General features: G+C 37.9%; 1 protein-coding gene across 2 annotated transcripts in view; it reads left to right on the top strand.

Moving 5' to 3' along the window:
• The window catches only part of WIF1 (WNT inhibitory factor 1), an 85,277-nt gene that overhangs the window by 36,362 nt on the left and 36,141 nt on the right, over window positions 1-12,774 (top strand). For both annotated transcript variants that reach the window (XM_068561558.1, XM_068561557.1), the window contains exon 3: window positions 11,176-11,284. In XM_068561558.1, the coding sequence (XP_068417659.1) occupies window positions 11,176-11,284 (109 nt within the window). The remainder of the gene's footprint in view (window positions 1-11,175; window positions 11,285-12,774) is intronic.

Here is a 12,774-nt window from a genome sequence, read left to right as displayed (position 1 = left end):
AGAATACAGGAGAGATTAAGGCAGAAAAGTACTTAATGGATTTAACAACTTGGAAGTCATCAGTGACCTTTTAGGAAAACATTTTAACAGTAATGAGAGAAAAAGCCATACTCTAGTGAGCTGAAGACCGATGGGCAAGAAAACCAAAGCCACAAGTATAGCCTCCTCTGAAAGCATCATAATAATGGGAAGGAAGAAAGATAGCCTGGTAGGCACAGGGTTGGGTTTTTAACCTTTTCATCACATTATTATAGATGAGAGAAGATGACATTATTGATGGAGCCAGTCTCAGAGGATGTGGGAAGGAAGCAGGATGGAATGTGGATGTGGCCTATTTGTAAGAAAGTTGAGAGAATTCCTATCTAGCAGTCCTGTTTTCATTGTGGATAAGATATTGTCGTCAGTTGAGTGAAGACAGCAGGAATGGGGCAGAGGACTGGGGGAATCTATGGAATTGCGTGTAGGAGAAGGGAGAAACTAGGGATGTTTAAAAGAATTGCTCAGGGGTCCTCGGAGACGACTGGAGTTGGCCACATAGATTTAGCCAGTCCTCAGATCATGGGTTTTCAGCACCAGTAGTCTCCAGGAAATTGCTTCAGTTCTGTTTCTCTTTTTCTTAAAGAGGGATGATTGGTGCATGGATGACTAACAATTTTATAACAGCAAATATCCAGAGGAGCTTAGAAGATTGAAAAGGCTAATTGTGCCGTATGTTCGAGGCAATGGCTTTTTCTGAAGTATGAAAAAATTTATAGGGGTGACTATTATTTGAATCTTTTGCTAGTAAGACTAGTTCTCTAAATTTTGGACTTTGAAAATCTAATTATAAGGTTACAGATTTTTTTTTCTCTTTGGCTCTTAGGTAGGAACAGAACAACTGGCCATTGGAGGAGATCTTGTCACATAGTATTCTGATATATGAAATTGAAATGATATGAACACAGAAGTCAAATTAAGGCATATCTCATAACCCTTAACAAGTTAGTTTAATGCATTTTTTTAAAACATAAAGTTAAGGGAGAAACTCTGTTTTTTCTGGTTTTTATCAAAGAAGTTAATACTGTCCATGTGGATTCAATTAAAAAAAAAATTAAAGAATTGCAGAAGCAATTCTTTACCTGAAGCTTAAACTAAGAAAAATATGACCTAATATTAAATATTTTAAAAGCCACCACTGAGAGTATCTCCTGACATTTCTAAGTCCATTAAAAATTTCAAACACTTTTTATCAATAGAATGTAATAAATATATACCTCTAGAGATAAATTATAAAGAACTCTGAAAGAAATGGAATATTAACTTTGCCTCTTTTGAGCTACTTATATGTACTACCCAAATTTATTGGTACACTTTATAAGTGTCATTCTGCCCCCCAAAAATGTGATACGCTGAAATATACCACCAAGTGAATTATGTGAAAGAGAATAAGGGGATGAGATACTGATGAAGAATAAACGAGGTATAAGGGTACTTGCACAGTTTCTAAATTATTATTAGAAAAATAGCTCTTAGCACATTCTCTCCCACCCACTGCCTCCGTAAGTGAATACCCGATGACTGCTTCTGAAGCTTCAAGAAAAGAAATATTCAAATATAAATCTTGAGATGTGAAGGAAAAAATAGAAAAAGTATTCCTTTTCCTTTGTCAGAACTGAACTCTCCCTCTCCCGTCTCCTCTAGAACACTTGCATTCATAATGCTGCTTTATTAGCCCTTCCATGGTCTCCAATAATTATTCTTAGTGTCCAGGAGACATTGTAGCTGTGCTCCTGAGTTCCTCCACACTGTTTTTTTCCCCCATACCTCCTGTATAGACTGTCCCTAGCCCTCAAAGTGCCAGCTGCACCACTTGTAATGATGTTTTCTTTCCTCAGTCCCTTACCTTACCCCACGCAATATTGCCCAATACGGTCTTTCTTCCTACTGCCCAGTTTTTAGGTTGGCACTGACCCATAACATTGCAAATGCTTGAATTAGGGCAGGCTTATTCTGAGAAGGAGGTACTCGTCCCAGAAGGCTTGAGGAATAAAAAGAAATGAAGCTTTCAGAAACCCCACTGCTGTCGATGATCTCAGAGAGGCAGCAGTGAGCGGTCCTGAAGAGAGATCTTAGTTCCATGCCCAGGAATTGAACCCGGGTAGCCTGGATGTAAAAAAACCAGGAATCCTAGCTGCTGGACCACCAGGGGCTAGAGGCTAAAGACAAAATTTCCCTGGCTCTTATCCCCATTTGAAAGCAAGAATGTTTCAAGGAGGTAAAAACAGGTACAAAGTTTATTATCAGAGACACAGCGTAACATGTAGGAGAGCACACAGATAAGGAGTTTGCTTATGTAAGACAGAACCAAGGGAGAAATACACACCCAGAGAGAAAGGGTATGGGCATCCTTCCTAATGCGAAGGAGCGCAGTAAGTCAGAAGCTATGCAGACATCCATACCCAGAGAGAGAGAAAGGGTACGGGCGTCCTCTCTAATGAGGACAAGCGCAGTAAAGAGGTGATTTAAATCACTTATATAGGACAGTCCTTCCGGGTCTTTGTTTACCTTTGGACAATTATCTTGTTCTATTTTCCACACTTGACTGGTCCTAGGATCCTCCCCAACATGTGTGTGCAAATTTTTGCTAATATGGATCCCACCGCAGAGGCCTGTGGGGCGTATGTCCACACTTATTATGAGGGTGGCGTCCCCTCCCTTTTTCACCCCCAAGGAGCTTTCCTGTGCGTGTGCAGACAGGGAAGTTTTCCTTGACCTCGGCAGTGGTCATCTTATCTCTTTACTTCAGCAGAGCTCAGCTTCCGGAGTCTGGTGAGAACAAAACTTCACTTTTACTCCACCTGACAAACACCGGCCATCCAGCCCAGGGGCCCATCTATCTCCTACCCTACCAACATTGCTCTTTCCAAGGAAAATTTTGGCAGTCTGGTGAATGTGTGCTGAACGGGGCTGTATTTTGTTTAGAGCCTACATGGTCTTTATACTGATACCCCTTTTTTCAGTCTTCAAAAAAACTTTAAAAAAACCTTTTCCATTCTCTAATGCTTTGCTTTTCTGCTGCCTTGTTATACCCCTCCCTCAAAAAAATTAAAAAGAAGACAAACCTAACTTTTCATTTTATCTAATACAAAATAGCAATATAGCTCTCTTGCATTGCTTTCCTGTCTTTAGGAATCTTAAAAGAGAGTGACTAGCCAGGGATTTGTCAGATAACCGGGTCTGTTTCTGGTTTGCATGAGCGATGATGGTTCCAAACCCTAGGAGGAAAAAATGGAAAATGTCTTAGATATTTCAGATTCATGTGAAGCCAAACCGTGTGATCTCCTGCCAGTTTTAGTTTACAAAACTCTTGTGGTCCCGGGTGTGTTTACTTGGACTTTAAGTTTTACTATTACCATTATATTCCAATAACTTCACTCCCTCAACCAGCCCACTGACTGTGGTCTACTCTAGTGTGTATAAAAACGATTACTAGAACAGAAGAACTAGGCTGATTGAAATTCTCTCCTTAAAAATGTTAATTTCAATGTCAATTTAATCCAAGCCAGCGACATAATTAAATAACTACTCTGCATGAGAAGGTGCTTTTTCTTTTTGTTGTTGAAACAAGTTCCTCTTAGGGCCAGTTTCAAAAGAAAGCAGGAAAAAAGTCATTGTTGATATTTCAGTGACATTGGCAATTGCATATTGTAACTTACAGAATGCAAAATTTATGTAAATGTATACAATTTTACAAACTTTATAAACTTTTTAAATTATATAAATTGCATGTCGTTATAATTATATATCTGTAACTTATAGGAGAGATGCAAGTGGGAAATATGAACCAGAAGAGCATTGGACAGTCATGTTTCAGAACTGGATCTTGTTTACACGATTTGCTTATATTCCTTCCGGGAGCCTGATTGCCAAGGTTTTGTCCCCAAACAAGCATAAAACGGTTACAAACTATGCCCAGATTGGCTGGATATCAAATGTCAATGTTTGTTTGATTGCTCCTTTCTTCTAAAATGTTCTCTATTCTCTATGTATGCTGCGGTGACTGCCATACAGCAAAGTAAAAGAGAATCTTTTGACCCATAAAAGTAATTTAGCAATTGCCAAAACAGAGAAGCTGCTGCCTATCAGTAGAATCAGAGGCTAATGCCACTTCACCACAACAATGTGTTCTGGAACGCAGTGGGCTTACACAGCTGGATGTTTCTTGGTAGGTCATTCATTCATTCAGCAAATATTTATTAAATACCTTGTGCTGTGCACAAGGCTGAGTGAATCTCCAACAGAGTTTTGGAAAAAAAATATAATTCCATCCTCAACACAAAGAATCCAAAATGTATATGAGAATACATGATATACACATGTGAAAAGTTTCATAATAATACATGGCGGTACATGTTTAAGGGCCAGGCTGGTTTAAGTCCTATCACAGGTCAGTGTAGGCCAAAACACTGGAATACAGGTGTGGCTCTGGTATGTACAGAGCAGGCCAGTTGAGCTCCATCAGTGTATCCCTGTTGGGGAGTAGTAAGAAATAAAGGAAATGTGGAGCCAAATTGTGGAGGACATTCAGACAAGCTAAAGGCCTTATCCTGGAGATAAAGAGAGACAGGAAAGGATTGTGATGTGGCAAAAGTGATACTAATTCAAAAAGATACATGAGCCCCTATGTTCATAGCAGCACTGTTTACAATAGCCAAGACATGGAAACAACCCAAGTGCCCAACAGATGATTGGATTAAGAAGATGTGGTTTATACATACAATGGAATATTACTCCACCATAAAAAAGAATGAAATACTGCCATCTGCAGCAGTGTGGATGAGCCTAGAGAATATTATGCTTAGTGAAATAAGTCAGACAAAGAAAAATACTTTGTATCACTTATATGTGGAATCTAGAAAATAATACAGGGACTTCCCTGGCGGTCCAGTGGTTGCGATTTCGCCTTCCAGTGCAGAGGGGGATGTGGGTTCAATCCCTGGTTGGGGAGCTGGGATCTCACATGACTCGCGGCCAAGAAGCCAAAACGTAAAACAGAAGCAATATTGTAACAAATTCAATAAAGACTTTAAAAATGGTCCACATCAAAAAATAATAATAATAATAATACAAATAAATGTATATACAAAACAGAAACAGACTCACAGATATAGAATACAAACTTGTGGTTACCAAAGGGGCGAGGGAAGGGGGGAGAGGCAAATTAGGAGGATAGGATTAAGAAATACAAACTACTATATATAAAATAGATAAGCAACAAGTATATACTATGTAGCACCAGGAATTATACCCATTATCTTGTAATAACCTATCACGGAATATAATCTGCAAAAATACTGAATCACTATGTGGTACACCTGAAACTAACACAATATTGTAAATCAACTATACTTCCATAAAAAAGTGATGTTTTCATTAGATATATTGGCTTATGTTATGGCAGATATTTTAAAGAGGAAGGATATTTCAGAAATGTTACAGTAATGCCACCTTGAAGAAATAAAGGTTGGGTGAGGGTGAGCAGTGGGAATGAAAGGAAGAGACAGAATCAAAAGAGATTACGAAAAGAGAAAGGAGAAGATTTTGGTGTCTGGCTATCGGGAGAGGCAAGAAACAACTCTAAGGTTTGGTGCCTTTATTATGGAAAAATGATAATACTGTGGACAGATGCAAAGAAATCAGGTGGGGATGGTGCTTTGTGAATGAGGCTCCGTGCTGACACAGCACGCCATGACGTGGTGTGAATGGTTCGCGCTGAGCATCATTGCTCAGAAGGCAATATTCAGTACTTCAGTCTGTGAAAGTGCAGGTGTTTTGTGGCAGAATGTAAAGAGTGAAGAGCCGAGGCTTGAGTCCGAATGATTTTCTGAGACTGAGCTGAGAGGAGACTTAATAAGGACATGCAGGAAAGTCAAGATGTGGGAGAAGAATCAGCGGACTGTCACAGAATCCAAGGATAAGGAGTTGTGAGCTTGAAGGATGAAATTTTGCAGAGAGGTAACAAGAAGAATGCCGAGGAAGAACGTGAGATCTGGCATTTTTGGTCTAGACATTCAGGTGTCAGATTATTTTAAGCATTGGGCATGCTTATTCGTTTTGTTTGGGACTTCAGCATTGAACTATTTTCCTTTCTTGCTTATTTTAGATTTCTTCTTGCATTTCACATACCGTGTAGGAGCTATTTTATATCCCTTTAGTAATTCTCATGCTCAGGGCCTGGCTAATCTGAACGTACTTGTATGCTATAATAGTAGGTTGTTGTGACAATTAAATGAACAGTGACTAGAGTATAATGAACACTCAGCAAAAATTATTTGTAAAATTTCAAACTCTGGCAGTATATTCTGTATTTTTAAAATATATTTATTTATTTATATTTTTTATTTTTGGCTGCGTCGGGTCTTCGTTGCTGCACACGGGCTTTCTCTAACTATGGTGCGCGGGGGCTGCTCTTCATTGCGGTGCGCGGGCTTCCCATTGCGGTGCGCGGGCTTCTCATTGCGGTGGCTTCTCTTGTTGCGGAGCACGGGCTCTAGGTGTGCGGGTTTCAGTAGTTGCAGCACACGGGCTCCAGAGCGCAGGCTCAGTAGTTGTGGTGCACGGGCTTAGCTGCTCTGCGGCATGTGGGATCTTCCCAGACCAGGGCTCGAACCCATGTCCCCTGCATTGGCAGGAGGATTCTTACCCACTGCGCCACCAGGGAAGTCCTGTTCTGTATTTTTAAATCACCTGAAATTTTTGGAGGGACAAATACGATACCTTTATTGTTTAAGTTTTCCCATGAACACAGGCTAACATCGTAATACATGAAGTTAAAAGAGGTTTGAGAGCCATGGTTTTATGAAGAACCTTTGATTCTTAACTCAGAGGTTCCTGCAATTATTGTGCTTATTAGATTAAGTGTACACCATAAACTCAGAACTTCAAAGGTAGAAAAGAAATACTGGATTCTCTCCATTCCTTCCAATGGTTAATGCAATTCTCTGCTTCCTTTCTCCATGTCTACCCAAAAATGAGTGCCAGAGCAAAGGCCTTATGAGTTATCCCATTTTGCTGTTTAAATGATGTCTTCATCTCTTCTGGAAGGAGCAACTCTAATATTCAGCCAAGTTGCTTGGAAGCAAGTTAAATGGCTTCCAGCCCTCCTTTCTTGATAATATTTGGGTGTCTTTTATACCTCTCTATGAAAAGAAAATTTACTGCGTGGCAAACCAGGCCAGCAAGATTTCTCAGCAACTTAATTTAGAAGTGAATTATTCTTCTGAATAGACCCATTCTTTGTTTGAATACAAGGCAGTCCTTTCATGTGTTTCCCAAATAAGCATCCTAGTTACCGCTACCTGAGTTTCCACTACTGTCATTTAATGTAACAGAATGTACTTTTTCCTAATAGAGGTTTTATGCTCTCCAACATGCCACCTCCTTATTGCAGTTCATGCTCTGAGTTACTTTTATCTCAATAATAAATCTGCAATTTGTGAAACTTGTTCCCAAACTTTAAAGCTAGCTCTCTGTTCTCTTTGGCATAGAATTTAGGTTTTATTTGCCCCAAAATAAGTTTTTCCAGGAGAGAGGTTTGGGACTAAGAATGTTTATTATAAATAAAGTAAAAACAGAAAGTCCTGTCTAGGAGTTATAATATGACATTAATAAATCTATCACCTCTTTCATCAGCCATTTTCTGTGATTTTGAGGGAAATATTTAAGCCCTTAAGCTAAATGAGGAATATATTTCATCTCTACCTCATGGTGATGATAATTTATTTGTAAAAATATTTATATGGTATTGGCAGTTTTGATAGATTGCTTTATAATGAAAAGGTGAAACTCTGAAAGAAGTCAGTGTTGAGATCAGACAAAGGGTTGGTCAATTTCTAAGTGGTTTTCAAGTTGGAGTTTTTAAGAAGGCAGTGGACATGAACATGGACAAAAGTCCTTTTGAAAAATATATACCAGGTATGAAGAAAATTATATACTTTAGAGATTATAGCATCATCATCTCTAAAAAGAAAGCCAAACAAGTAAAACGGTTTTCTCTGGCAGCTGCCTTTTGCTGATAAGATCCGAAGAAGAAACTGTTTTGACCAGTTCCTTGTGATAGTCTTAGAACTGTAGTAGAAAAGCCATGATGTTTACTGATTCTCAAAGAAATCAAAGGGACACCCTAAAACCTGTAGCGTAAAATTTGTGATTGATAAGATCAGAGTATTGGCTGGCCAGAGAAGTTCATTAAACCTAGCTGCAACCTGTGGCGAGGCCATGCCAATGCTAATTATAAACTCTCTGGAACTGAATATAGCGCATTCGTGCTTCCCAACCTACTTTACGTGACCACACTCAAAAGCAACAACAGGAGACCCAAAGGTTCTATGAAGTTATATTTCTGGACTGAGTGAAATTCTTTCAGTCCCACTTTCTGTGAACATCATCAAAAGCTTTTGAAAGAGACATTCAGGATCTGCTTAAATACCGAGTGTTGTTTTCTGGAAGCACACTTTCAGGGAGACTGCAAGAGATTTAAATACATTGTTAGGTGAGTGTGGCCCCACTAAACAGAAGCCCAAGAAGAATATTTCAACTATGATCAGAGATTTATACAAATACAGCCAATGATTATCATCAGCCACACAGAACTGAAAGCAGGGTATGTGATTAATGTCTGTTGTTAAATAAGTGTATTTATTTCACTATAAAAGGCATGGAACCACATATAGAAAATTTGGAAAAGAGAGAAAAAGGAAAAAAATCAGTTACTATCAATCCTACACAGTCATGCAGGGCAGGAAAAGAGACGCAGACGTAGAGAACGGATTTGTGGACACAGGGTGGGAAGGGGACGGTGGGACGAAGTGAGAGAGTAGCACTGACATACATAACACTACCATGTGTAAAATAGACAGCTAGTGGGAAGCAGCCACGTAGCACAGGGAGCTCAGCTCAGTGCTCTGTTATGACCTAGAGGGGTGGGATTGGGGGGTGGGAGGGAGGCTCCAGAGGGAGGGGATACATGTCTACATACAGCTGATTCACATTGTTGTACAACAGAAACTAACACAACATTGTAAAGCAATTATACTCCAATTAAAAAAAAAAAATCCTACAGTCATTGTTTTAATCTTGGTGTCTAGTCTTTCATCCTTTTTCTTATTAATGCAAAAAAATGATTTTAAAAACTTACTGAAATTATAGTAGTTTTTATAAATGCAATTTTAAAATACATCATCCATGTAAACATAGATTTAATTTATAACGTGAAAGGTATAATTATGGGGCAGCAAATGATAACATTATGTGTTATTTGAAGCAATATAGCTACTGAAATGTTTTATTTTCAACATATTTGCACTGTCCATTCAGCTCTTTTCCATTGTTAAATGTACTATAAATACAAATATTTCGAATATTTTGGCATGTGGAATTTCACAAGTGGTTGTTGTGTTATTGTTGCTAGCTGATATTACTGTACTTGGTAATATAAATAACCAAAAGTTATTAATTACAAGGGCATACGGTGCTAAATCCCTTCATAATACCAACCATGATATGCTTTAGAACAAAAAGGGGAATGACAAATATTATCTAGTAAAGTATAGAGGGAAGCACAGCTGGTAGAAGTCATTTACAACACCTAGATTCACGAAACGCCATCTAAGGAGTAGCCCACTTTTAATAGTCGTTGATTTTCCTGAAGGGACATAAATAATGTTTTCTTTTTCAAAGGAATTCATTCCAATTGAATGACCTTTCCTGATGACACTCCTTTCATCAGAATTCTTGCAATCCTTCCCTTAGACAGGGTAGAAATTAACTGTCTTATGACCCTTTATCCTCAGGGCCCTCCTAGTGAATGAATTTAGTAAAATTAATTCACACAACTCTTTTTACCCACCCAGGGAACCTTTCACAGTGGTCTTCTGGAACCACTGACACAATTCAAAGAAGTGGTTGCGGAGGGAATTTGGTCAGTGAAGGTGCCCCTTTTGACCTAGTGAAACCTGCAAGTGCTTTTCAACTCACTCCAGGCATGGACAGTGTCCCTATAGCTGCTGAGATTACCCTCTTGCATTAGCACCCTCATGGTAAAGTCCTTAATGCCTAATACATTTTTATTGTGACTTAAGGCAGAAAGTTGTGTCAATGTCTACCATATATCTCTTATATCTTGCACATTGGAAAATAAATTTTATACTGCATATAAATTTTTATACTGCATATAAGAAAGGCTGTATTCTTTTTTAAACCTCTTCCTAGCCCATGTTTATGTAATCAACTTAATTAACCCATCCAAATTCTGGATATCTCTACAGATAACTGCAGAACCACTCAATCTGCCTATCTTTCATTTCAGAATCTGTGCTATTTATTGATTGTTCTTTATTCCTAAGCAAGAACACACTGTTTCCATCACAAACCGTTTTAATAATCCAGCTGAGAATCAGTTAAGCATCAAAGCTCTACAGTGAGATTATACATCACTACTTTCAGTATTTCATGGCCATTCAAGTAGCAAGAATCATTTTCTCAACTAGACTCAGTGGGAAAATGAAAATGTTTACAATGTAAAGCTTTACGGCTTGTTGTCATATTGAAGAGGTCGTTTTTACATTTTTAGACTTTTCTCTCCATAATTAAATTGAAATGTTAAATATAAACCTTCAGAAGGGAATGATACTGAAAAATAAACGTTAACACCAAGATAATTAAATTTTGGACTTTCATGTCTTCTTTTGCCAATAGGTTGCTGCTTTCATTATCACTTATTTATTACATCTTTCCAAATTCTGGTCAAAGACTCACGTCAGATTTGAAAAGAATTAAAGAATGACCCAAGAAGCTGAGATGGATTTTCTAAGGGCTAGTTGAAGATTGTTTTGACATCACCTGTTTCCTTAAGAGAAGTTTTCTCAATCCTTTTAAGCTAAAAGGCTACCTTGTGAATATCTTGGATATGTGTTATTAATATTTTTAAAGAATCACTTCTCTCCAAGCAGAGTCTAATTCTAGAGTTCTAAAACCCAGAAGAGAGAGTTATGCCTACACAATATTTTAAGTGCCGTGTGCTCCAGAATTCCTGTAGTGAAAAATGTCAGTCTTCCATCAGAGGGATGATGAATTGAGAAGTGCCTTCCCACTCTCTGTGGTTTCCATGGTGCTGACTGTCAATGCCTTTTGTTGTAGGCAGAATACTTCTATGAATTCCTGTCCTTGCGCTCCCTGGATAAAGGCATCATGGCAGACCCAACCGTCAATGTCCCTCTGCTGGGAACAGTGCCTCACAAGGCATCAGGTGGGTGGTCTTTGCCTCAGAGAAAGGTTTACACTTAAAATATAATAGCGATGGGAATAATATTTTAGATCCATATGTCACCCATCAGAGAGATTACAGAATGTTTTCCTGAAGAGATCTATTGATTTTAGGGCAAATCAGTTGTTATGTCCCTATTTCCTTTGGGCAAAAGATTAGGATAGGCGTGAAGAAATGGAAGTTTTAGAATTTCCTAAAAACTCAGTTCATAAATGATTCCAGATTAAAAAAAGAAAAGTCACTATGTGAGGTATACTTGGCCAACAAGTGTGAATTAATGTAGTACATATAAATGTGGCAAAGATGCAAAGTAAGTGATCGAGAGAGAATGGGACAAGTCAAGAAAAACATCCCCTAAATGAGCATTGTATTGAATAGGAATTTGAAGTAGAGAGGAGACATAGAAAAGTCGGAGAAAGGGGTTCAGTCTTTCAGATCTAATCATCCTTCTCTACTAAGAAAATCCAGTATGCAGTTATTTGTTTAGAACTTTTCAACTTACAAAACACCAGTTCATGCATTATCTAATTTGTGTTCTGGAAGGGAGCCAAGGCCTGAATTACAGCTCCATTTTACAAGTTAGAAAATTGAGGCTTGTGAGGTTTAACTGACTTTTCCAAAGTCATGTATTAGTAATAAACAGTGGAGCTGAGACTAGAGCCCAGGTTTTATGACTTGTAGAAAAATACAGAGATCACTTATGTAACTTATGTTACATTGAGTATATGTATTTTTTACATAATTGTAGTAATATTATATATTTGGTCTTGCATAATGATTTTTTGGCTTTTAACATTTTAACATAAGCATTTTCCCATGTCATTACAGATTTTTCCAAAAGTTATTTTTAATGCCCTTATAATATTCTGTTTTATGAACATACCATAATTTATTTACTCATTCCCTTATTGTGTTACTTAGATTGTTTTTAGGGTTGGCATACTAGAAATATCACAGTAAACGTCATTTTTAAAGTAACAGATGGTCAGTAGCCCTGTTTGTCTTATTCACCATGACTGCCAACACAGGGCCCAGCATAGAACAGGCTCTCAGAAAATACTTGTTGGATTCATGTGTGTAGCAAAATCTTAAAGTTCATCTCATTATTTTGTTAAGAATAGATTCTTAGATGTAAAATTATTGTGTCAAAGGATATGAACTATGAACTTTTTAAAAGGCTCTTAAATTGCCAAAATGCCAAATTACTTTCCACAAAGGTTGTGCCTATTTGCACCCTGGCTAGCAGTGTTGGAGAGTGCCTGGCTTACTAACTTCATCAACATGTGTTATTAATCATGTTAGCTGTTTTGCTGACTTAAAAAGTGAAAAGTGGTTTCTCAGTGTTCTTTCAATTTGATTTTTAAATTCCTATGAGGTAGGAAGTTATTTTCTTGTATCTGTTACGCAGTGTAAATGTCTGTGTGCCGTGCTCATTTTTATATTGAAATACTGTGGTTCTTCTTATTAATTTG

Source organism: Eschrichtius robustus, chromosome 13 (assembly GCF_028021215.1).
Source record: "Eschrichtius robustus isolate mEscRob2 chromosome 13, mEscRob2.pri, whole genome shotgun sequence".
In the NCBI taxonomy this organism is placed as follows: domain Eukaryota; kingdom Metazoa; phylum Chordata; class Mammalia; order Artiodactyla; family Eschrichtiidae; genus Eschrichtius; species Eschrichtius robustus.
This window is presented reverse-complemented; position numbering and strand designations above follow the sequence as displayed.